This window comes from Aspergillus brunneoviolaceus (genome assembly GCF_003184695.1).
Source record: "Aspergillus brunneoviolaceus CBS 621.78 unplaced genomic scaffold BO95scaffold_79, whole genome shotgun sequence".
Lineage (NCBI taxonomy): Eukaryota > Fungi > Ascomycota > Eurotiomycetes > Eurotiales > Aspergillaceae > Aspergillus > Aspergillus brunneoviolaceus.
This window is the reverse complement of record NW_020290809.1, coordinates 57,953-82,376: the sequence shown is the minus strand read 5'-3', so window position 1 is coordinate 82,376 and position 24,424 is coordinate 57,953. Positions and strand designations below refer to the sequence as shown.

Sequence of the window (24,424 nt, the reverse complement as noted above, 5' to 3'; positions counted from 1 at the left end):
ACTACTACTACTACTACTACTACTACTACTACTACTACTACTACTACTACTACTACTACTACTACTACTACTACTACTACTACTACTACTACTACATCGTACTAAGTAGTAGCGCCATACCCTCTTGGGCATCCAAGGAGAAGATTGACGTTGGAGGGGAGTGGGGAGGGGCGAAGAGAGAGTGAGAGAGAGACAGGGAGATAGGGAGATAGGTACGGGGTATGAAGGAGAATGAGAAAAACTGCTTCTCTTCCCCGTCCCCACTCCAGAATAGGTAAAAGGAAGGTGGTCTCAGGACTAGTCGAAACATGAGAAGCAGAAGTTTTGTTCTAACAAAGGCCCGCGGGAGTTGCTCGCATTAGCCCAGCTCACTGATTAGTTAGACGAAAGCATCTAAATTAGTGAGAGTCACTAAAAAAATATACCTATCGTTCCTACACAACATGCATACTTGCAGGAATGGATGCAATCAAAAGTAGGTTTCTTTTTGACAGGCTGTGAGCTATGATAGAAACGGGGGTGGGAGGGGGCTCGATCCGAGCACCGATCTCTGCCTGATCCCTGATTCGTGTTGGAAGAAGTGACATGTTGAATTGTTTTGTTGCAGGATACTGGCCATGGGTGTGCGATCATTCATGTCAAATTAGAAATGATGGCAATTTGGGCTACAGCCGTGGACTTGGGATGTGCCTTCAATCATCTTATCATGGCGTGCAGTCGATGATGCTCTCCGAGCCACGTATGGCAGACAGGCTGTTGGAAGGTAGTAAAATGCCTAGCAGTAGTAAGAGGTACCTAGTTGGTAAGCTGGCCATATATCTCAATCGGGAAGGAAGGATCAGACAGCCAGTGAAAAGTAATCAAACCAGTTCCGAAGCGCCACACGTGTGTGTTGCCCATCAGTTGCCCATCAGCTCCTGCAGCGAGAAAGCACACATGATACCTAGTAGAATAGAAACAGCCTATTGTCTAAGAGAACATTCAACAGGGAGGAATGCATGGTTCAAACATGGACAGACCACTCAATGAACAGCTAGTACAGTATATTCCGGAATTTCCAATGGCCATTCGCTAACGACGCTATCTAGTTACTCCACCCTCTATATCCCTAGGGGGAGATTCGCCGTAATCCCAGGCCCGGTCATCAGCCCGGCAGAAAACGTAGGGCCCCCCCCCCATGGAAGAAAGCTGTTTTCCATTGTCAGACAGTCTGATCCCTGTCCTCCTGGCATGGCGAAATAATGATGGGGATCTGCACAGCCAACAGCATTGCCCAGGTCGAATGACTCGGTTGATAACCGTGTGACTGGCACTGACACATGAAAGGATGATATCACGGACGCCGTCGCGGGTGATGTTGTTGTGGTAGTGGACGGATAACCATGACCATAGGTTATTTTTTGTAGTGGTGGTTGTGTGATTTCACGCTGACAGTTGTCCTTTCGCAGCTCATCTTCGCCTGATGGGCGCCCACGGAGCTTGGCCTTAATCTTCGTAGCTTTCCCTCCTTTCGCCCCTGACCGCTGGCGCTGAGGTGCTGGTGGGTCTGAGATCGATGTCTTTTTGTTACTCGCTTGCTTTCGGTACCGTGTGGTGGACTGGACGCCATATTTGACGGCTTCTTCCGTTAGGCGCCAGTAGTTCTGGGGCTTCTTACCAGGTTCCTCCTCTCGAACAGCTTCGAACCCCTGTTGGAAGATGCACCGTGTCAGTCATCGGGACAAGACCAAGGGCCTGAAACGAACAGCACAAGCAATCGTGGAGAATCGCGAAGTAGCATCACCTACCGCATTCATTGAGAGGTTGTGTCGGACGCTGTTCTGCCAGCCTTTGGAAGCACGATCCTTTCCTTTTACTGTACGCTTCTCAAACCAGCTGTAGATATCCTGAAGCGTAAGCTTTTTATCGGGAGCCTCAAGGAGGGCTTTTTCGATAAGGCAGGAATATGGGGCCTCCGAGTTTGCCTCCTCTCCGATGTCGTCAAGACTAGGTCGTGACTCCTCATGGTGGGACCCTGGTCTGTTTGCATGGGTCTTCACCTTGTCAGATAGGAACGAACCATGACCTGAGCTCGGAAAAGCCAGTGACGGTGGTAGCAACCGTGGGGTAGGACAAGCCGTTTTAAAGGTATCTGGCCGTGTTGGATACGGTGCAGCTGTCTGAGAAGGTATGGAATAGGTGCCAGATTCAAGCGAGCATCCAGGTTGCTGGGTTCCTGGCGTCCGCGACCAGAGCAGAGAGTTTCTGGTGCTTTCGTAACTGCTTCCTGGTTCGAGCTTTACTTGTTTCGACTCCGGGCAACTGGGCGCAGTCGAATGCGATGACCACTCGGAAGACTCAACGCCGTGAGTAGGAAAGAGACTTGGCACTTCTTCCTCAGATGAAGCGCTGGATGGTGAAGAAGAAGAGGGTCGGTATAGCGGTGCCTTCCACAGAGGGGTGGTATGATAATGATGTTGTTGTTGGAGGTGGTAGTGAGACATCGCCGTCTCTGAACTGCCGGAATGGGAACTCGTCCAATTTCCGATTGCTGAACAGGGATAGACATGGTGAGAAGGGGTCAAACGAGCGCCATCTGTTACAGATGAGGGAGGGGTCACTGTTTGTCTCGCAGGCTCAATCTGAGAAGAAGCCCGGCCGAATGGAAGTGAGTCCGGGTGTGAGCTGAGAGGAGGAGAAGGATAGAAACGATCCATAATGTGCTTGTGCTTGTGCTTGTGGCCTTGTGCTAGTAGTATGAGCCAGGATGAACGCAGTCTGTGACGAGAGCTGGGTCAATGACTAGTTCAGAGTAACATGAGAAGAAGTGTAGCTTCACAGCGGAATAAAAATATTATATAAATTTATTGAGACTTCGACGACACCCTTGCCTCTAGAGTCCCATCAAGTAGCTTGCTGCAAAATAAAGGGTTCTCTCTGAACAAAGGAAAGGAGGATTAGGAGGGGTTGGCTCCAAAATCGCCTTCAAATAAATCAGAAAAAAAAAAAATAGACGTGTGACCACTGAGACGAAGGGAGCCCGATCTTGCAATTGAAGCTGTGAGGCAAAAGAAAATGCCAGCTCATAATGTACAGTACAAGCTTGGTCTTTTTGGTCTCTTCTTTCCTTTCATTTTCTTTTTCTTTTGAGGTCTGTCTACGGTATCAGTCCCTCCCTCAGTATGTCTGACATTCTCTCCTGCTAACCCTCTTTCTTCTTTTGTGGGCTTGCAATCAGTCAGTCTTTGCACATATTTAGTCCTTCAAAACAAGGATGAGGTTGAACAAGATGTCAAGATCGCCCTTTCCCACAGCCCAGGAGGAGGGGAGGGAAATGGTAGACATTAGTCAGAAAAGAATCAGGATGATACCAATGGTCTACCAGCCAACCTATTCTATCATGTGTTGAAAATGTAGCTGCATTGACAACCGCGGGAGTCGCCCCCCATAAGGTTGTGAAACCGAACTGGTATTCTAGTCCACTTGCAGTGCAGTCGAAGACCATGAAATCACGAATGCCCAAACGGAGGCTAGATCTGGTCCGAGGGGGCTTGCGATGGCGGTCCCTGGGTGGCCTGCCGCGCCAGATGGGCCGGGGTCATGCACGTATTAATGAGGATGGCGATACCGGAAGTCTGCAGATACATTCTACCATCCACCAAAAATGAAAAATAGAAAAACAAAAAACAATTTTGAAAAACAAAAAACAAAGAAAACGAAGGGCAATTCGAAATTAGCTGCAGAACTTTTCTCAGAATTGGAGATAACTCCTCTCCCTTCCCTCTTCCTCAAGCCATGAGAAGTCTTTAGAGAGTTGTCCTGCAGATACTAGGTACACCACTGCTTCTCCCGGTTTCCCCGTCCAGCCGGAACCTTAGAACAATACGCAATGTTTCCCCAAAGCCGCATCAGGTGTTACCACCATTCCCAAGTCCACGACGACCATGCGAGGGAAGCATGAGGTCCCCCGCCTCAATTCTGATTTGTTGCACGTGATATACACCAGCGCTGCCCAGGGTGGGGGAGCCTTTGCTGGAGAGAGTGGAGGCACGGAAAGCATTTCTGACCGAATATATACAGATCTCGAGTGCAGTGTAATTAAGCATCGACAGGTATTCCGTGAGTGGAGACCACGATCTGCGCGCCGGATCATGTAGTAGCTTGAGATCGAATATGATACATCTTAGCTTGGCTGGCATAGAGTCCAATACGTGATCAGATGGATTAAGTTTGCAGTCCAATCAGAAGAGCGAGAACGGCTCTTCGTTGTACGCGGACGAATTCGTCCCTGTGGAACCCAGATCTGACGATATTTTGCCTCTGGCATACGCTAGGGCTTTTCGTGCGTTCCATACCGCCGAAACTCCGAAAATCGCCTTGATTTTACTTCCGGTAGTAGATCTAGATAATCGAGTTAGTATAGCACCGGGATGAGACGTCGATCAGGGACTCGACTCACCCGCTTGAATTGAAAATGTAGTTGCAGAATTCCCTGCCGACACCGTCAATTCTCATTTTCTTTGTACGAAAAAAAAAGGGGGATGTAACGTACTTTGTCGAAAGTACTCTTGAAACCGCGTTCTCGCTTGGCACTGTAATCCCACTCCTTATCCACAATGCGAAAGGCGATATCTTCATACGGTGGGCCGGCCATAAAACGAATGAGACAAGTATCTTCTTCCCCTGCTTCCGCAAAGGACTGACCGCGCTTACGGCCATTTTCCCGCTCGATACGGTAGGTCGGAGCTTTGGTCTTGTCAATCAGATCTGGGTAGAATATATTGAACTTGTAGCCCTGGACGACTTTCGGGGGTGGGTTGTCGTGGTCATAGTGGGTTTGGTTGTACTTGTTCCACTCGTAGCCCATTTGAACACGGTTGAAGTACCGCGGCTTGCGGGGTCGATACTTGCCTGCCCACAAAGGTTGGGCGCCGGAGCTTACAGCTTCCTCGCCAGTGAAGATCTCCTCGTTTTCACTCACTCCCTTCGCCAATTCGCGTTCATAGAGGGCCTTGGTCGCTTGAGAAAAGTCATCGTTGGGGATGGCCGAGAACCTAGTTAGGGCACTAGGAACTGGCATGTTTGTTGCTTGGTTCAGGGGAGTAGCCGAAGGCTTCTCCGCATGTCGCTGGCGCAGCGGCACAAATCCCATCTTCAAGATTTTTTGTCGTTCCCGGGCCTGCATAGTGTTGGCATCAGTCTTTCGAGGATTGATTTATGGTACATGGTGCAATTGGACTGACCACTTGACCAAGAAAAGCACTTTCATCGACAATCTCCAGTATCTTGTCCTCTGGACGAACCTGAAGCAATGGGTCCGGATCGAGACCTTCAAAGTCGTGATGATCGGATTGAGCGTCACTCCCCGAGGGGGCCCGCATAAAGGGAGCCAGCGGAGCGAGCTTCGCTCGCACAGATTCGGCCTCCTCGCACTGTTGTGTGCGCAGCCCCTTAACTCTCTCATTTATGACATCTTGAAACACTTTCTTCAGCTTGGCGCGAGCTTTCCAAACAGTGAGACTGCGCAGAAGTTCTTCCCAGTAGTCTGTGTCGATGGGTTCGTTCGAATCCAACTTTCTCCTAACTTGCACCTCGAGTGTCTGAAGTTGTTCGTAGGACTTGGGACTCAGCAATCGGTTGATGTCGGAAGCCACGGAGCTGAGCGCACGACCTTCAGGCCCGGTGATCTTTTGGCGATCTCGACAGATGACCTTCATCGTCTGTGCCAGAAAAGATAGTGGTTAGCATCGTCTAAACAACATCCTGACCAGCCGGAAGACCAGAGGAGACCTCATACCTTCCAAAACTCCCGGTTCTGCGAGTTCTTCTCCAGACTCAAGAAGGTATCAATATCCTTCTCTAGACCCAGCAACTGTGCCGCCGACAGTCCTTCAAAGACACCATCGGGGTCCACCAGATCGAGCTCCGAATCGGCGATTTCATCATCTAGAGGGTTCCTCGTAGGATCGATCACCCGTAGAGTAACAGTGAGCCAATCGATCGGCTTGGCTCTGCCTTCCTTCACCCGGATCTCTGCCTTCTTTTTGGCCTGCTTGAGAACGAAGATGTCCTCCTGCGCCACCCATTCTCGGACCTGCTCATCTTCCTGAAGCTGATTGAGCCGCACCTGGTCCTTCATATTCCGCGGTCGCGACTGCGACGGACGACCTTCTTCGCCTCTCCAGGCCCTGCTGGAGTCGTATTGCTGGTCTCGGTCGTCATATCGGCGTGGGTGCTTCTGAGGATGACGCGACGGGGAGCGAGAACGGCTGCGCTTCGAGCTTGCTCGCTCGGGAAATCGCGATGACATCCTGTTGGGGGGAGGCCCAGAATGATTCCGAATCTCTCGTGAGTATACGATAGAAAACAAAAATAAAATTAAGAAGAAGAACGAACAGAGTTATTCAGTGGCTGTCAAATGAGGAGCAGGCTCTCCAAGTTGCACTGTTATCGGACAGTCCAGAGATCGGGTTGACAGGAAGGTCAATCGATCGCGCCGCCGCCGCGGCAAACCTTCTCTATCAGCACGTGCATCTAATCTATTGCCTACCAACCCGCTGATGCCTTAAATAGCGGCTCTTACTTCTCAACTTACCTACCATTCTAAAGCAGACCCAACCAGTCGCGGTCAAAATGCCTTCGAGATGGCACAGACTGCATTTCTCATCCTCTGGCAATGTCCCCACTATCTTGTATCAATTTACCTTCACTGTGGACGGATATGAGCTGTATATCACCGACCTTACATACATATGGTCGGAACATTTGGATCGTAAATCTATACTGCGACGAGCAGATGAAGACGACACCACCATCGACCCCAGTGAGGATAACGATCAGCTCACAGTGCTACTACAGAAGATAGAAGAGGCGCTGCATCATGACTCTGGGCATAGTGCTGCGCTCAGCCGGGGCTCAGAGGGTGCGAGCCTGCACCTGCTCACCACAACAAAGCTCCCGGCTCCGCTCAACCCTCTCCGATGGAGGTTTTATTTGTCCCAGAACCCTCATTCTGCGACCACTGACCGTCTGCTCTTGCCGCTGGTGAAATCTGAGGCCGTATGGCAATCGCGGGAACAGGTTTTGATCGACCAGCTCATGAAGAAAGACTGGGTCTTAGGGAAGCTCTTCGACAAGCTCGAAACTCTAGGTATCGACATTGGCACAGTCTTCCCTGGCGTCTCCGGTCATCGTCCGGGACAGAAAGACACGATGCTGTCACATACTGCCAAATACATCAAAGGGGTCGAGCCATTCGACAAGGACTCCTGGATTCGCGAGACCAATGTATCCTTTCCCGAGCTCAGCTCCGCGGCCAATCTTGCCACGGAAGCCACTGGCTCCGGGGTTGGTGATGCCGATAGAGTGCGAGACCTCACTGCGCCAGCAGAAGGATGGTGGAATCAGCTCTCAACTGCAGTCGTCGACTCGTCGTCCGACAATGAGCCCCGGAAGCCTGCCGTAGAGAAGCGCCAATTTGATGGTAGTCTCGAGACTGACAGTGACAGTGGGAATGAGGATGACGACGACGAATTTGAGGTATGTTCTTACAGCCCACTCAGCTTTCTAAGCAGTTCAGCGTTCACTATCTTTTCTCGCCCTAGCGACAAGAGACACCGCCGCATCTAAGACGCACCACAGCCAAGACGCCAAGTCCAAGCCCTGGTGCAGAGCCAAGCTCAGCAAGACACGGGACGAGATCACCGTCAAGGTCGGAGCATTTATCAGTACAGAAGCCTTCTAAAGGTGGTGGTCTTGGTGTAATCGGAGGCAGGAAGAGACCACAATCGACAGAGAAGACACCGCCCTCTTCTGCTTCAGAGGTCGACATCCCAGACCGGAGGGCCAAGCCATCAGTACCTCCCCCCAGAGCAACAGATAGCGAAGCAACCGCCTCTGAGACAGACGGAGACGACGACCTTTCACCACCCCCACCACCGAAACCGAATGCACCAGCACCAGTCAAGCGCGGCCTTGGAATCATAGGCGGCAAGAAGAAAGAGCAACCACCATCTCTGCCATCATCTCCAAATCGGCAACCCTCTCAACCACTATCAGACCAGCTGTCTGAGTCAAAGACCCAGACCTCGCCCAAACGGACCGGCCGGTTGGGGGTGATAGGAGGTATTGCACGCTCCACTAAGCGCACTGCGGAATCTCAACCACCAACAAATGCTGCGTCATCTGCCAAATTAGAACACTCGGATGATGCATCCGAAGGAGCCACTACAGAACCAGCAGACCCGCGAGCAGCCCGTTCAGCATCTCAGGAACAAAAGCCTGAATTGACACCACCCGCGGAACAAGAGAAAGAGGAGAGTGAACTGCAGCGGGCCGACAGGAAGCGGGATGAATTGAAACGACAACTCGAGGCGAAGGCCAAAGCTCCAGCCAAGAAGAAACGAAAATTCTGAACTTAGCTTTTCCGGAGACCACTGACTTGAGTTGAAATCATAGGACACAGCTTTGTGCTAGCTAGTTAGAAGTTGTTTTTTGGATAGGCCGGCGGCAGGAAGACCGTTTCATGGGTCATCCACATTACTACTACAATGTAGGCGCATTATATTATGTACAGTCATCATCATCGACCCTTTGGGACTTCTGTCCACTGGCAAATCGAGGCTGGGTGCTAAAGTCTCACTTTACAAGATGAGACGACAGACAAAAACATGCAAAGAAAGATAGATCGGCTCAGCCTTCTGCCGATTCAATGGCGTCAGTCGCTCGTATGAATAGATTCAGTATCAATTGCTCAGCCCGCTGCCGCTGCCACCAAAGCTTGTCCGATGGCCACTTCGCCGCGGCTTCCCTTGTTCACTAGGTGTCACTAGTCGCACCTTTTTGGGAGACATCGTGGTAGAGGAGGCTCCACTGGGCCCAGCGCTGGTGGTAGCCGTGGTTGAAGTGCTTCCAGCTGATGCACCAACCCCCAACATACCACGCACCTTCTCCACGGCCCTGCTTTCCCCCTTGGCCCATGTGTCTCGTTTGACAAAGCCTGCACCTGCTTTGCGGCCGGCGGAATCTCGTTTCTTGGACTCCTCTAGCAGGACAGACCGGTTGTGTTCACGGCGGGACCCTGGACCACAGTCATGCATACACCCCGGGGTCGCGCAGCCACCCTCGCTGATGGATACATCGCTTAGCCAAGTACTGATGCAAGCTAGATGTCCGCCGTGGCCGCAGCCTTGACACCACGTCCAGAGAGTGGCTCCTCTGGGCCGACGCGGTTGAGTATTTTCGGAGAACATAGCGTCCATTTGCTGTAACTCGTATTGAGGTATAGATTCTGTCACCAAGGAGGAATGCGAAGCGGACAAGGTATATGGTGATCCTGACCCAAGATCGGAGTGATCCGAGGACATTGATAGCTCTGCGACCCATTCTGGAGGAGGATCAACACTCATACAGATAGCACACGGATCCTGTGGGGTGTTGCAACGATAGCATCGCCCATTGTCACTCTTTGGGTTCTCATATGGCCGTTTGCATGAGAAGCAGAACACGTTCATGTATGTGTCCGCCTGGGCATATTCGTACACTGCTGGGTAGGACGGCACGCAGAGTAGCCGGAGCTCGGCCGCCTCCTTGTACATTGACTGTCGTAATAATTGTTCGTTGTAGGCTTTGAGAATGAATTCAGTCTCTTCGCTGGGGAGGATCTTGTCGCATTCCTGAAAAAGAGCGCGCAACATTAAGAGCAGGTGAGCAGCAGACTGGATGTCAACAACAGCGCCACTATGATAGTGTCTGATCGCCTCCTTGAACAGTAGCTCAACACTCCAGGGCTTGTTAGGGGTTGTATCGGGAGTAATTGGAATGCTGACGTCCGAAAATTGTTTCAACACTCCAGAGGTGCTCTGAGCACTCCACTCATTGGGCCCTGATTGAGACCTTTCCTCGAAAGTACGAGACTCCAATGGTTGGCTCTCTTTGAGGAGCGGAGGCGGGCTGGACGGCCGGTCAAGATGAATGGTATCAGAGCCTGGAGGCTCTTCCTCGAACGACTCGCTGATGAGCATTTCTGTCTCATGCGCAATGTCAGGATTTAGGATGGATGCTCCTCTACTCCTGGTTCTGTTATTGTTTGAAATGGGTATATCCACCTGCCCGCCTCGGCTCTCGGTCCCCGCTGCATCATGAAGCCTTGCAGCAGAATTAAGAGACGTGCCCATGTACTTAGAAGGATGCGAACTTTCCGTTGATGCGGAGAACATTGGGAAGCTTTCTGATGACTCTTGACGATGAAACGTTGGGGGCTTGGCAGATTCCATCCGAGATTCCAAGGTCAGTACTTTTTTTGGATGAAGCCTGTAATCACGAATTGCCGCTCTTTTGTCCTCCATCTTCAAATCATAATCATCCACTTCAGAAGCGTCCTTTGAAATACCCGCAGGCTTTCTGATATGCCAATCTGTCCTGCCGGTGATGGCTCGTGGTGCAGATCGCTGGTCATCTGCCAGATCATGGGCTACAGAAGGGCGCAAGAAATCAGGTGGTAAACTTTCCGGCGCAAAATGAGCGCCTTTATTTGCCTGCTCTCCACTCTCGTTGAAGTTGCGGATTGGCCGAGGATCAACGTCCGATACCGATGACCAATCGTTTGAAGACATTGTCCCGATATTGGGACTCAGGACTGAGGCAGGAAGCGGTTGAATATCTGTAGTATCATTTAAGGACGTCATGTGGGATATTGAACTATCCAGTGACCCGAGTGGAGAATCAGGTAGGGGCTGCGCAAGCGGGGTGGTCATAGTTGAAGCACCCTCCGTATCAGTGAGAGGATGCTTTGATGTATCGCTCTCAATGACGCTCTTGATCAGCTTGTTCTTAAATTTGTCCTGTCGACCGTCTTCCATTGTCCGCTGCTTTTCCGCGACTGGCCCTTCTTTTGACGGGCGTTTCTTCATGACCCGAAGTCCCTTATCGAGCGAGGGGGGCTGCTGCTTCGCCCTAAGTTCAAGCTCCTGAATGACCGCGTACTGGATGACCCGCCAGGTCTGAGCAAGCTTGAATAAAGATATGTCTTCGGAGCACTGGGCATTGTGGCCAAGTGATTCAAGCAAAGACTGTGTAGAACTCTTGGGAAGCATGTCAGGCTCATCGAGCAGAGGATGATAGTGCGAAGCTAGATACTGGTATGTATCCTGATCCAGTGTGGCTCCCGGGATCCCTCCAACAAACCCGAGCTGACGTACCTCTGGGGTTTTGATCTGAGACAATAACCTTTCCAGGGGGAGAATAGGAACAAGCTCCGATGCACTCGGGGGAGTACTGCCTAAGGACTTAGACGGTCGAATGCTACTTGACTTACTATACCGATGCCGCGTCGAGGTGAGCGGGGCGTCATCAAGGAAATCGTCCACCGGGCTCTGACTCAAGGCTTCCCCACTGCTGCTCTCGTCCTGTCGAGGGCCTACAACCTCGGCGGTGCTGGGTCCAAGAGCACTTCGTCGAGGACGCTTCTGGACAAAGGCGAGCACTTCTCCACTTGGACTCCAAGCAACAGCACAGGTCGACCGTTGATTGACCACTTGAGGGGCATATCGAACATCTGTCTGGGTAAAAGCGCCGGCTTCACCCACCGTCCATAACAGATCCTTCGAATGCCAGAGCAGATCGGTGGCGTGAGCGTCATAACGATCAAACTCGCGGAAGGGAATATGGGACCGCCGAAGATCCCAGAGGTGAACTCGTGGGTCCTCCTTGTCGTAAGATGTTACTACCTGCGACGACTGCCAATCACCTGCTCCCTCCGGCTCCCTCGCCCATGATGGGGGCCGCCAGCGCACATTGAGAACAGCCTGGGGGGTACGAAACTGAAAGGCCGGCTTCTGTCTTCTTTCTGCTGAAGTAGAGAAATCCCAAACCTTCACTTGCCTGTCTGTGCCTCCACTGACGAGGTGCTTTCCATCAGGATGCCAGTCTACCGAATAACAGGGGCGATCATGAGCAGTAATCCGCATCAACGGCGCACTGGTCTTGCGGCAATCCCACAGTTGTATAGCTCCACTGTCTGTGGCTGTTGCAAACAGTACTCTGTCGGTCGGTGACCATCTGATATCACGGATAGCATCACTGTTACCGTTGAATAATTCCGTACTTCCACATACTAAGACGCCCCGTTCTGCCGATGCTGTCCGCAAATCCCACATGCGGATCGAAGAGTCCTGGCTTCCAGACAACAGCCATGATGAATGGTATGGATTGAAGGCTAGGCGGTGAACTTGACGGCTATGGCCTTGAAACCGGCAGCATTCTAAGCCAGTCCGATACAGATCGTAGACAACAATGCGGCCATTGGCCACCGCGGTGGCGATGATTTGGTCATGCTCACCATGTGACCACTTCACATCTCTGACCGTCAGCTGGTCTTTGTGCCGAGCGGAAAGCCCACTCCCGACATGGTGAGTAGAAGAATAGCTAATAATGGCACTGCGAAGATTGAATTCCTCGGACGAATGATCCGGCGAGACACGGATCGTTTTCAAAATCTCTTTGCCGCCGATAACTGCATGTGTCCGCTGGGGAGATATATCTAGCGCAGCTATAGGAATCCCAGTCTTATGAGAGATCGTCTGAGAAGCACCAGGTCTAAGGAAGATGTCAGATTCATTCACCTTTCACATTTCAAGGTGCTTAGAGCTTCCGTCACCCCGGTCATCGGGACCAAATTACTAGGTAAAGCCAAAGCACTAATGGGGAGGAAAGAAGTAAGGGGGAGGTAGGGCAAGAGTCGAGCGAGGGCGAGGAAGCAGTATCTCGGAAGGGGGGGGGGAAAGGAGTGGAGTGGAGAGCTATACAAGGACTTGGACCTAGTGGAACGGGGACCAGCAGATAGATCTGCACGACCACTTTGCGTATGCGGACTGGGAGGTCGAGACCCGGAGAAAAAAGGCTGGGCAAATCTTGCCAAAGCACTGGCCGCGCGGTTGGAATACTTGTGACTTTGGTGCACGGGAGCTGGAGGTGGGGGAGGCGGCGGCGCTGGGGAGGTGTTGCCTCGGGGGGGCAATCGAGAGAAGTCGGCCATGATTTCCAGGGTCAGAGACTCTCTCAGAGGTCAGTCATGCATGACTTAACCGGATGAGGACTGGAGCTCCATGGCTGTGAAGGTTTTTTCCCCGACGAACAAACAAGAGTGATGCACAGAAGAGAGGTGGGGAATAGGAAGGGAAAGGAACCTGGAAAGGTAAAGCCAAAGGAGAACGAAAGGGGGAGGCGGAAGATGAGACTCGAAGAAGGGGGGGGGGGGGGGCAGCTGATTCCTGGAACTATGAATTCAACCCGGGAAACAAGATGAAGGTGGATGTTATGAAGAAAAGGTAAATCATGAGTATGATTGGATATTGAGGTGATACCGTCGAGGACCAGCAGTAAGTAATTGTAGTAGTAGTGCAGGAATGTGAGGCGGACAGTGCAATAATGGAGCAACAAACCGCCTTGGATGGAATTCTGCCGGTTCAATGGATGACACGGCTTGATACCTGAATTGGTTTAGAGCCGAAGCTCCAAGCTGGGGGCGAGTGATTATGTAACCAGTGGCAATAGTCAAGTAAATTCAACTTACCCCGTGATATATACGACGAGTATCTGCTTGCGCGGCGAAGGGTAACGCAGATTTGAGGTCGATACAATATACTGTCCACTGTATGTGCAAAAACTCGTCGATCTCCATAGGAAGAGGGAGAGCCAACTAGAGTACTCATGTACTGTACAGTACATACAGTACTGTGACTTACCGGGTGTTGTTGAGTTTGGTGTTCTTGGGAACTGTACGGAGGGAACTCCGTACGATCAGTTTGCTATGTTTGCTTGACTTTCTGCAGGCTGGAGACTGATCTATAGCTTTCGGTATCCGTATCATCGAAATTATTCCTTCGCCTCCCGATCTGATTGCTGCCTATGTTGGGAGCAACTTTACTGAAACTAGCTTAAATAGCTTGTAAACGGTAGCTCAAACAAGATTCCTCTTCCCGTTTGGCCATCCAGCCACATGAGAACGAGAGGAAAGCCGGGGAAGAGATATTTGGAGGGAAGAGGGTGTTGGTTGCGGAAAAAAAACATTATTCTCTGTATAGTAGTATGGATGGATGCAGACAAGGGATGCATGCAGGTTCAGGGCGGTGTGCAGTCACGAGTCGATGGGGTTCGGTCGGATCAAGAATTGTTCCTGTCCAACCTGCAAGCATAATTACGACACCCGCCTATGATGATCATGGTTGTCTTACCCTCTCACTTTTCTCCCTAGGGAGGTGCTTAAATCGACCGCCACCTATCGGTAGACTCTTCCCATGCATGTTGAGCGGTGCGGAAATTGAGACAGGAAGTCCGAGATCAAGCAGTTGGGTGGCCATGTCATTGTCTCACTACTCCAATGGTCCGGTGCTGTACAATCCAGGCGTTGTTTTAGATCATCCGGACATTCGGGACTTCAAGGTGGGACAAGCTAAAATGGAACTAGTCTGGGGCGGTTACCGAATGACTCGTCGAAATCGTGAGGGATGCGCATAATTGTCGCGGATGAAGAACACCCTCTCCCCGCACCATCAGAGACGCTTGCTCTTTGGTTATAGTCGGCTGATGCGTGGTTATATTGGTAGCTTGAATGGAAGGGGGAGGGTTTGTTTTCTAATTCTGTACTGCCTCTATATCGTTTCTGTCCATGTCGATATACGGGATGGGTGGCGCAACGGCCTCAATAGATGAATTATATATTTAACCCCAAGAGTGTACTCTGATAGCCATTCAACAATGTATACATTGTATTCATCTAGATATTTGATTTTGGCCAGACTAGTCCATACCGACAGATGTCCCTGAAAACTTGCCAGCCACCTACGCATCCTTCGAGCGAAAACACTTGCATCTGAAAGGGCTTTGATTCATCGACAATCCCGCCCGTATTTCATCCTGTGAGCGCCATGGTCTTTATCTTTCAGCAACACCAGCACCAGCAGGAGGAGGGGTCAAAGTTGATGGACCGGCATCTGGGCCGTGATGTGTCTTTGCTCCAACCGGGGTCACAGACCACTCAGAGAGCTTCTCTTCCATCCCAGCACATAGTCTTCCAGAGAATCCCCGAGCGGTTAATTGCTGCGGCAGCCCAGGCCTTCCATCATTCGTCCTCCTCGTCCTCGTCCCATTGTCACCTTCTCGCATCGATCTGCGCAAAGCCCTCCTCCATCGAGATCTGTCATGACATACCCCTACAAGTGACCCCCTCCAGTTGCTTCTCGCTTGTCGCCATCGGCGGAGCTCATGCGTGTGCCTCATGGTGTCTTTATGTATCAACTTGGCGGTAACTTGCAGTTGTGCAATCTATTCTACTACGTACTTACCGACTTACCAACCTACCCCACAGGCCTTCACCTCCCCTCATCCGCCATCATCTGTCTCATTCTTCTTGAATAGACGGAGTAGTGCTTGAGAACTCATTGTTCATCCCCTTGAGTGGATTCTTTTCCTTCAGCACACGGAAACCTTCATTCCAACCCCTGTTCTCATTGGGTATGATGCACCTCTACACCTCTAAATCTCCACGGGATTCGACCAGAAGGGTGTATACAACGGCTGGTACATCCTGGAGAGACAAACGGAATACGTACTACCCTGTAGCTTGATCATTCCAGACCATGATCTATCCTTTCTGATTGATGAGGCCCTCACCCACCCTTTCTATTTTAATTTGACTCATACCATTAAACTGCGCATAGGAGGGGATGGTGGGAGGCAAAGGTATTAAGAGAGACAGAGAGAACGCAGGTGAGAAAGAAAACCTCCGATGCTGCCTGCATCTGATCAGCCGGGAATAATGAAAACGACCGTTGGGGCGAGGTACGTAGGGCGGATATTCCTTCTGTTCTTCTTTGCTTTCTTTCCCTCGTTGTTTTGCTGTTATTTTGCTTTTTTTTCCCCTGCCTTTCTTTTTTTCTTTTTCTTTCTCTTTTTTCCTTTTCGAATTTTCTATTTTTTTGGCTCTAAGGAAACATAATCATAATAATAATAATAATGCTGGATATTATTATTATTTTCCAGGTCCTTCCCCTCGCCTTCCGGATCCAACCAAGCTTAATACGGAACTAGCTTTGGAAACCCAAGCTAGTGCAGTTCTGGTTCTCGACTTCTTCCGCATCCACACCGTCATTCCATCTTGCTCTCGTCAAGCTGCTATTTGTATCCAACGATCCTTTCCTCTCGTGTGCCTCTGGTCTATCCTGTCCTTTTTTTTCCCTCTTTCCCTTCCCTTTCCTCCCTCCCCTCCTCTTCTTTTAATTTGTTTCTTGCATGATCAGAGATATTGGTGCAACGTACACCTCCGGTTGCCAACCTTTTACTCTTCTTTATAGTCTTTGCTTAATCAACCTGTATTCTTCTTCTCCTGTATCTATTACAGTCCCTTTTTTTCCTCATTTTAAGTTTTTAACCTTTCGCCCTTTTTCTCTCTAAAAAATTCTTCCCTTTCAATTCTCATATCTGCGTTTCTTCCTGTCTTTTTGCGTCAAGGATTTCTTTTGCTCTTAAAATTTAATAGAACATTACAAGACAGACATAACTTTGCTACTTCCCACGTGTCCGCCGGCTCTCGTTCAACTCCCGGCTTTCTTCGTTCGACGAATCCCCGATCATAATTCGCCTCGAACCTCGAGTACTTTCCCGCACTCCGAGTTCTCACCGCCTGTCATCTATATTCCTCGTCCTGGAGAGAAGGTCGCGGTCGCAGTGTCATGGAAATTATACCTTGAACGTCCAAAGAAAAATCTCGGTCACTGAGTGGACATCCATCACACCATGGATCCTCATCATGCAACTCGGGAACTCCTGGGGTACCTTCGTACTGGATCCCCAATTCTCCTTCTCCTCGTCTTCATCGCCTCGTTTGTTGCCAATTCTATCCTGGCAGCCAAGAAAGTGAATCGCAACAGCAAAAATGCGCAAACTGGACCTGGGGGAAGACCGCTCCCCAAGCGGTCAAGGAGCACAATGACCGTACTCAAATCTCCTCAACGATTTTCTCAAAACGCGAAGCTGCTTTTCAAATGGTTTTCAGTAGGAATTCTGTTGACCATTGTCGCAGAAGGTGCGCTGAATGTGTCGCATGTCATCATTGCTAGATCGGAGCATTGGTGGTGCGGCCAGTCCGTTGTGGTAAGTTCGCTGCTTTGATCCTGTGGAGCTCCCTGTGTAATCGCCATGTGTTGTCCGTCCTGCGAAGCAGCTTTCTAATTTGCCATAGATATATGTCGTTGGGTCATTCTTTGACTATGCCATTATCCTTGTCTCGCTGTTGGACACGAATCCGTCTCCGACATTTGCTCAATTCGTCCCATGGCTCATCGCAATCCCAATCGAAATCGGTGTTCTTGGCACATCCCTCTCTATCTACACTGGGCCCCATCGAGAACCAGTGGTTGGAGATCCTATTGGTGGTCGTCTCCGACATGGGATAACTCCCTGGGAAGTGACAGGGGTCGTCTTAAATTGCTTCCGAGTGCTCATCCTCGCCACCATGGTCCTGACTTATATCGCGAACTCGATAAACGTCAACCCAAAGAGGGAACGAAGCCGTGTGAACGGCTCTACCGAGACTACGGGACTACTCGATGCCCACAATGTAGAGAATGGGGATGGCTATGGTGCGACAAACGGCCATGGTGCGACGAACGGGCATGCTCAACCTTCGAAGCCCACCGATCCATGGGTACGCCCGACCACTGTCCCTTCTACAAGCTGGTGGGAATACTTGAGTGGATACTCCCTGTTCTTTCCATACCTCTGGCCGTCCAAGTCTCGCCGTTTGCAGATTGTGGTGGTCATCTGTTTCGTGTTAATCGTTTTGCAGCGCATTGTCAATGTGCTTGTCCCATATCAGGTGGGTGTCATCACGAACATCCTCTCCAGAGAGGATGGCGAGTTTAGGATTCCGTGGTTCGAGATCTGCTTGTATATTCTCTACCGATGGTTGCAGGGCAACCAGGGACTAATCGGATCCTTGCGCTCAAATCTTTGGATCCCTGTGAGCCAGTACTCGTACATGGAGCTGTCGACCGCGGCTTTCGAACACGTACACGGCCTCAGTCTCGATTTCCACTTGGGAAAGAAGACGGGTGAGGTGCTATCTGCGCTCAGCAAAGGTAGTTCGATCAACACATTCCTCGAGCAGGTCACCTTTCAAGTTGTTCCTATGCTGGTCGATCTTTGCGTGGCCATTGTCTTCTTCCTGATTTTCTTCGATGCATACTACGCCCTTGTGGTCACCATCATTACTTTCTGCTACCTTTACGTCACAGTGCGCTTGGCGCAGTGGAGGGCGGAGATTCGGAGGGAAATGGTCAATAAGTCCAGACAGGAAGATGCCGTCAAGTAAGGGCTAGCTTGAGCCAACGTTTCACTGTTTCGGAAGCTGACGAAATCACCACAGGAATGACTCGATGGTCTCTTATGAAACCGTCAAATACTTCAATGCCGAAGACTATGAGTTCGGCAGATACCGCCAAGCCGTGTCAGACTATCAAAGAGCCGAGTATCACGTTCTCTTTTCTCTCAACCTTATGAACACGTCACAGAACACTGTCTTCATGCTGGGCTTGCTCATTGCCTGTTTTATCGCTGCATATCAGGTGTCCATGGGGCAGCGAGATGTAGGTCAGTTTGTGTCATTGCTCACCTACATGGCACAGTTGCAGGGGCCTCTCAATTTCTTTGGAACCTTTTACCGTTCCATCCAGTCCGCCCTTATCAACTCAGAGCGAATGTTGGAGCTTTTCCGGGAACAGCCTACCGTTGTAGATCGCCCTAGCGCAAGGCCTCTGTCCGTGTGCAGCGGCCGGATCACATTTGAGAATGTTGAGTTCTCGTATGACACGCGGAAGCCGGCTCTGAACGGCCTCACATTCCACTGTGAACCAGGCACCACGACGGCTTTGGTGGGTGAGTCTGGCGGAGGAAAGTCCACAGTCTTCCGACTACTTTTCCGCTTTTACAACGCCGAACGCGGTCGTATGTGCGTTGATGGTCACGACGTTGAAAGTGTAACCATCGACTCTCTTCGGCGGCACATGGGCGTTGTGCCCCAGGACACTGTCCTCTTCAATGAGACACTGATGTACAACCTGAAATATGCCAACCAGAACGCCACGGACGAGGAGGTATATGAAGCGTGTAGAGCGGCTAGCATCCACGACAAGATCCTGTCCTTCCCCGACGGGTATAACACTAAAGTCGGCGAGCGTGGCCTACGGTTGAGTGGAGGAGAGAAGCAACGGGTAGCCATTGCTCGTACTATCCTCAAGAATCCGCGGATTATCCTTCTGGATGAGGCGACCGCCGCTCTCGATACCGCGACGGAGGAGCACATCCAAGGGGCACTTGCTAGCCTTGCTCGTGGTCGTACCATGCTTGTCATTGCTCATCGGTTGAGCACAATTACAACGGCAGACCAAATCCTAGTTCTGCATGAAGGACGCGTTGTTGAGCGTGGCACACACGATCAACTGCTGGCTATGAAGGGCCGCTACGCAAGCATGTGGCGCAAGCAGATTCGGGCCCAGAGAGCCGCAGCTGAAGCTCAAGTGCTACAAGATCGAGCCCAACGCCTGCGTAGTGCATCAACGTCGGGCGCTGTTGGCGATGATAGCTCCAGTCAGTCTGACGAGGATCGGAACAGTAACGCCCATGACGCGGCAGGTCGACCAAGTCAGGGTCAATCTACCAATAAGCCTACCGAAGAAAGCCGAAGATGAGGGCCCTGAGTCATTGTATAGATGGTACGGCGTTAATACCACGGGTGGCATCGTTCGTCCTTGTCTCGCAATCCACTTGTACCAGCTGTCGTGGAAATTGCGCGAGACTCTGGCGATTCAGATTTGAAGCCAGCGACATATTATACAGTCCCACACAATCGTTTGAATACAAAGGCATCCTATCGACTTATCACTTGTATGGCATTGCTTTCATTGCCATCTCAGGGGAGACGTCGAGTTGGCCCCCTAGTTCGGCCCAAGGTTATGAGCATGGGACGGTGAATGAAACGTGCTAGACGAATTGCATTTAGCTGACTACTTCATGTGTTGCACTTTGCCAACATAGTACTTAATACAAAAGAGTTTTTCAGGATAGCATCAAAGCTGCGGAGTAGATCGACCACTGCAATGGTACGGAAGTTCAATAGTCAACCGTTCCAACGGTATCCATGATACTCAGTCTGGGGCCGGTATTTGTGCCAAATTAGCAGTTCTGGGGTAGGTTACTATTGGCCGCCGACCTATTGGCTCTAAATTATGGATCATGCGGCCACCGCCTGCCTAAGATAGTTAAGGTAGTTATGCGCCGGGCGCCGCCTGCGCTGCGTTCCAATGTCGGGGGGAATGTCTCAATGCAGTGGTCCGGAGCTCCAACGACGGACTTAAATATTTTGTGCTAACATCATTATCGCTCCTGCCCCTGCACATCCTCTCCAGGCTGACGGTTCTAAAGACCAGTTGAATGAAATCTGTGCTTTAAGGTTGATTCTCTCAACAGTATCAACCCAGGAATACTTACAGCCCTGGTTCACCATCAACATCACCATCACCCACCGCGAGTCCTCGCAGAAGCTCCACCACTATGCACACCCCATCACCCCAGCTTCTGCGCGCCTTGCGTACTTCCATCTTCGCCGACCGCAGCGTCAATCTCTGTGCCCAGCTCACATCCCAATCTCGCTCGCCTCTCTCTCGGATTGGCCTCTCGGTCTCATTTCCGCGGTACAACAGCAACAATGCCCGCCCTACCCGCATGATTCCTCGCGCCCACAGCGCAAAGCCCTCGAGTCACGACCGCGGCCCTCAGTCGACGGAGGACACGCAGACGGACTTCGCCGCCCTCAATGTCCTCGGCAACATCCCCGCGCCGACCACTGCTATCGATGCCACTCTGGACACCGGGTTCCACCTCAACAACGGAGTGAAGATTACCGGTGGCGACGGCGTCATGCTCGTGGGTGGAGAGGCGTTCCCGTGGCGTCCGTGGCAGGTAGCCCCCGGGGGTCATCGGGATGCTATGATCAACAAGAAGAGTCAATTTGAGCTTGACGAGCAGGCCTGGGGTGTATTGGATCTGGTGTGGCCTCGTCCTGGTAAGTCACGACATCTTTTGCTTATCCTGTATGCCAGGGAAAAAGGCAAAAAGGAAAAGGAAAACAAGATTGATAGATGTGTCGCTAACCTCCTTTGTTCCCCCTCTCCAACAGATCTCCTCATTCTTGGCATGGGTGAATATGTTTTTCCTCTATCGCCGGAAACAAAGAGATATCTCAATTCCCTGGGCGTGCGGGTTGAAGTGGCCGATACTCGCAATGCGGCTGCCCAGTTCAATCTGCTTGCTACTGAGAGAGGTGTGTCGGAGATCGCTGCGGCTATGATTCCGATCGGATGGAAGGGGAATATCAGAAGATAGATTACTGTTCACTGCATATCACTCTGTGGTGAGTTTTTCATGGTGGATGGTCTGGTACACTCAAGACATCGGATGCGGAGGTTGATAGCTGTAAATTACGAGGCTGGGGAAACTGTATCCTGTGTGAGAGGGTACTAGCACGCGATGGAGGGAGCCTTCACTACAGGCTTGTATTATTTTTCGTTTCTCTACTTTTAGTTTTTTTCCTTTCTGTGTTCATGTATGTATATTATGCCAAAAAGAAAAGAGCATTGAGACTGCATGGATAACACTTACCTAATCTATCAAAGTGAGGCGGTGACGTCGATCCCCCGTACGAAGCCATTCCCAAAACAGCAAGTCAGGGTCACGCTGGCCCATTGATTGCTTATCAGCTGCCCCGAGTTGCTCTTGCAGCTGTGACTTCGTCCTCGTCTTCTTCTCCTCTCTCCTGTTGTCTTCTTTCTCTCCTTCTCAATTTCCATTAAATACTCAGATTTACTGTCACTACTGCGCAATCATACATTTTATCTTTCGTCTTCTAGAGGCAACAACACAGGAACATGGCGCGACAAGAGCCACTCCTGGCCTCGCGCCCGTCCTCCGATCGCTCGTCCATCCGCAACGCCGAGGAAGAGGACGCTCTGCTCACCGGAGAACGCACCAACCGCAGTCAGGGCCGGGGCTGGGCATTCTGGAAAGACGTTGGTCTTTTCACATGGGCCTTGCTCGCCACCGTCGCTGTGATTGTTCTGTCTGTTGTCTACCAGCACGAGGCAAGCCGAGTCAATGACCACTCGAAGCATCCGTGGGGCCCCGGGGGCAAGCCGACCGGCAAGCGCAACCTAATCTTCATGGTGTCGGACGGTATGGGCCCGGCCAGTCTCACCATGACCCGGAACTACAAGCAATACACAGAAGGGCTTCCGATTGACGATATTCTCGTCCTGGACCAGCACATTATCGGTACCTCCAGGACGCGGTCGAGCTCCAGCCTCGTGACCGACTCCGCTGCGGGTGCCACGGCGTTCTCCTGTGGCTTCAAGAGCTACAATGGTGCCATTTCTGTTCTTCCCGACCACTCTCCCTGTGGGACAGTTCTCGAGGCGGCCGCTCTCGCAGGCTACAAGACCGGTCTGGTGGTGACCACCCGTATAACCGACGCAACACCAGCCTGCTTCGCCTCCCACGTCAACCTTCGGCAGTATGAAGATCGCATCGCGGAGCAGGAGATTGGCGAGCATCCTCTGGGCCGGGTGGTGGATCTCATCATGGGCGGAGGCCGGTGCCATTTCCTGCCTAACTCGACTGAAGGAAGTTGTCGGGCTGACGATCGTGACCTTATTGAGTTGGCGAAGACGAATGGATTCCACTACTTGAACGACCGGGAGGGATTCGATTCGCTGGACGGAGGCGCTGCTGTGAACTTGCCGCTCCTGGGTCTTTTCGCCGAGAAGGACATCCCTTTCGAGATCGACCGCCGTATCCAGAATGATGTGTATCCGTCTTTGGAGGAGATGGCCCGCACCGCGCTCAAGGCGCTCAGCGAGGCTACCGCTGGCAGTGACAAGGGATTCTTCCTCATGATTGAGGGTTCACGCATCGACCATGCTGGCCATGGAAACGACCCAGCTGCCCAGGTCAACGAGGTGTTGGCTTATGACAAGGCTTTCGCGGCCGTCTTGGACTTCCTTGAGAAGGACTCTACCCCTGGAGTGGTGGTGAGCACGTCCGACCATGAGACCGGCGGTCTGGCTGCTGCGCGACAGCTCCATGCTTCCTATCCGGATTACAAGTGGCTTCCTGGGGTGCTAGCTAACGCTAGTCACTCGTCAGAATACGTGAACAAGAAGCTCCAGGATTTTATCTCCAAGGAAAGCGACTCCTCTGCACAGAAGAAGTTTGTTCGGAAATTGCTGGAGAAGGATCTCGGCATTACCGATGCCACCGAGAAGGAAATCTGGGCCGTGCTTGATCCCGACTCGCCAATCACTCCCCAATATGTGTTCGCAGACATCGTGAGCAGAAGGGCCCAGATTGGATGGGCGACACATGGACATTCTGGTATGGCGTCCACCTCATCTTATTGCTGATTGATACACTAACCATCGCGTCTAGCTGTTGACGTGAACATTTATGCTTCCTCCACGAAGGATGCCTGGCCTCTCCTGGGAAACAACGAGAATATTGATGTGGGATCATTCCTCACCAAGTATCTCGATCTCGACTTGCAGCCCATCACCGATAAGTTGCAAGCGTCCGAATACTGGGCCGTGGCCTCGTCGGAGCACCAGGTCGACACATCATCGTTCGGCTGGCTAGGTGACCCACTCGGTGCCGATGTCCGCACTGAGGGGATGGACACCTACCATGGCGAGTTCAAGCGCTCGCTGGCGGAGGGAGGCTGCAACTGCGGTGGTGCTCACTAGACTGATAGTCGGCTGTAACTGGCAATTGTATACTCTTCATTCTTACTTACTTCAACCGTCATGTCATGACAACTTTGCACGGTCATTCTGGCGTCCGGGCGGCTGGATCATCATAACCACAACAACCACATTCATCAGGGCCAATTGGTAATGTCTATCTCATAGTTGGTCAAGTTCCCTACATAGTAATCGTCCACAATCGAATATTTGCATGAACAAGATGAGCATTAGCTCGGAATCCTTTGCAGCAAAGCCCTCAGTTGGGTGGGGGGGGGGGGGGGGCAAAGTACAGTACCAATCAGAAACCAACCTCCTTATGCTCTACAACTAGTGTTCCTAGGTGGGTGAGTACGCCAATAATGGCTTGAGGTCGAGGAGGATAGAAGAAGTGGAGGGTGGAGTTGGGGTCATTGGAATCGTTGTCGTGGGTAGTAGGTCTAACTGTTTATGGCTTTCTGTCTGGAGCTCTGGGATGAATTAAGAGAAGGAAAGGACCCCAAAGCAGGACTGTCTTTCTTCTGATCCCCCACATCATAACTTCCTTTTGTAGAGCATCGTCCCTTGGGTAGGCTGTGTAGAACGCACAGAGATTAAAAAAGTCA

General features: G+C 51.3%; 7 protein-coding genes across 7 annotated transcripts; 4 read left to right on the top strand and 3 right to left on the bottom strand.

Moving 5' to 3' along the window:
• Positions 1-1,100: 1,100 nt before the first annotated feature.
• On the bottom strand, positions 1,101-1,955 carry BO95DRAFT_373149 (forkhead box transcription factor; the record flags this gene model as incomplete). The annotated part of the gene is made up of 2 exons (XM_025583036.1): positions 1,101-1,688; positions 1,788-1,955. Coding segments are annotated over 2 exons (756 nt in total), but the record flags the coding sequence as incomplete, so codon positions are not given.
• A 2,528-nt stretch (positions 1,956-4,483) lies between these two features.
• Positions 4,484-6,289, bottom strand: BO95DRAFT_373243 (splicing factor cactin; the record flags this gene model as incomplete). The annotated part of the gene is made up of 3 exons (XM_025583043.1): positions 4,484-5,158; positions 5,223-5,699; positions 5,777-6,289. 3 exons carry the CDS (start codon positions 6,287-6,289, stop codon positions 4,484-4,486), a joined length of 1,665 nt encoding a protein of 554 aa, XP_025437950.1.
• A 290-nt stretch (positions 6,290-6,579) lies between these two features.
• Positions 6,580-8,558, top strand: BO95DRAFT_266706 (uncharacterized protein). The gene is made up of 2 exons (XM_025581549.1): positions 6,580-7,518; positions 7,584-8,558. The coding sequence occupies exons 1-2, from the start codon at positions 6,613-6,615 to the stop codon at positions 8,391-8,393; spliced, it is 1,716 nt and encodes a 571-aa protein (XP_025437949.1). The 5' UTR covers positions 6,580-6,612; the 3' UTR covers positions 8,394-8,558.
• Positions 8,481-13,203, bottom strand: BO95DRAFT_446972 (WD repeat protein). Its single transcript, XM_025587517.1, has 2 exons — positions 12,783-13,203; positions 8,481-12,573 (listed from the first exon to the last, which is right to left on the bottom strand). The coding sequence occupies exons 1-2, from the start codon at positions 13,010-13,012 to the stop codon at positions 8,724-8,726; spliced, it is 4,080 nt and encodes a 1,359-aa protein (XP_025437948.1). The 5' UTR covers positions 13,013-13,203; the 3' UTR covers positions 8,481-8,723.
• A 3,245-nt stretch (positions 13,204-16,448) lies between these two features.
• Positions 16,449-19,726, top strand: hmt1 (putative vacuolar ABC heavy metal transporter (Hmt1)). Its single transcript, XM_025581548.1, has 3 exons — positions 16,449-17,127; positions 17,216-18,342; positions 18,401-19,726. Exons 1-3 carry the CDS (start codon positions 16,771-16,773, stop codon positions 19,719-19,721), a joined length of 2,805 nt encoding a protein of 934 aa, XP_025437947.1. The 5' UTR covers positions 16,449-16,770; the 3' UTR covers positions 19,722-19,726.
• A 638-nt stretch (positions 19,727-20,364) lies between these two features.
• On the top strand, positions 20,365-21,663 carry BO95DRAFT_422718 (Mth938-like domain-containing protein). The gene is made up of 2 exons (XM_025584603.1): positions 20,365-21,094; positions 21,209-21,663. Exons 1-2 carry the CDS (start codon positions 20,584-20,586, stop codon positions 21,412-21,414), a joined length of 717 nt encoding a protein of 238 aa, XP_025437946.1. The 5' UTR covers positions 20,365-20,583; the 3' UTR covers positions 21,415-21,663.
• Positions 21,664-21,816: 153 nt separating this feature from the next.
• On the top strand, positions 21,817-24,072 carry BO95DRAFT_446969 (alkaline phosphatase). The gene is made up of 2 exons (XM_025587515.1): positions 21,817-23,457; positions 23,512-24,072. The coding sequence occupies exons 1-2, from the start codon at positions 21,957-21,959 to the stop codon at positions 23,820-23,822; spliced, it is 1,812 nt and encodes a 603-aa protein (XP_025437945.1). The 5' UTR covers positions 21,817-21,956; the 3' UTR covers positions 23,823-24,072.
• Positions 24,073-24,424: the final 352 nt, after the last annotated feature.

Excerpts from the sequence above, each read along its gene's own strand:
- hmt1 (XM_025581548.1), top strand. The coding sequence starts at position 16,771 with ATGGATCCTCATCATGCAACTCGGGAACTCCTGGGGTACCTTCGTACT. Across the intron at positions 17,128-17,215 it reads GGTGCGGCCAGTCCGTTGTG|ATATATGTCGTTGGGTCATT; the intron begins GTAAGTTCGCTG and ends AATTTGCCATAG. Across the intron at positions 18,343-18,400 it reads AGACAGGAAGATGCCGTCAA|GAATGACTCGATGGTCTCTT; the intron begins GTAAGGGCTAGC and ends AAATCACCACAG.
- BO95DRAFT_446972 (XM_025587517.1), bottom strand. The coding sequence starts at position 13,012 with ATGGCCGACTTCTCTCGATTGCCCCCCCGAGGCAACACCTCCCCAGCG. Across the intron at positions 12,574-12,782 it reads TCCACTAGGTCCAAGTCCTT|ACCTGGTGCTTCTCAGACGA; the intron begins GTATAGCTCTCC and ends CATCTTCCTTAG.
- BO95DRAFT_266706 (XM_025581549.1), top strand. The coding sequence starts at position 6,613 with ATGCCTTCGAGATGGCACAGACTGCATTTCTCATCCTCTGGCAATGTC. Across the intron at positions 7,519-7,583 it reads ATGACGACGACGAATTTGAG|CGACAAGAGACACCGCCGCA; the intron begins GTATGTTCTTAC and ends TTCTCGCCCTAG.
- BO95DRAFT_446969 (XM_025587515.1), top strand. The coding sequence starts at position 21,957 with ATGGCGCGACAAGAGCCACTCCTGGCCTCGCGCCCGTCCTCCGATCGC. Across the intron at positions 23,458-23,511 it reads GGCGACACATGGACATTCTG|CTGTTGACGTGAACATTTAT; the intron begins GTATGGCGTCCA and ends CATCGCGTCTAG.
- BO95DRAFT_422718 (XM_025584603.1), top strand. The coding sequence starts at position 20,584 with ATGCACACCCCATCACCCCAGCTTCTGCGCGCCTTGCGTACTTCCATC. Across the intron at positions 21,095-21,208 it reads TCTGGTGTGGCCTCGTCCTG|ATCTCCTCATTCTTGGCATG; the intron begins GTAAGTCACGAC and ends CCTCTCCAACAG.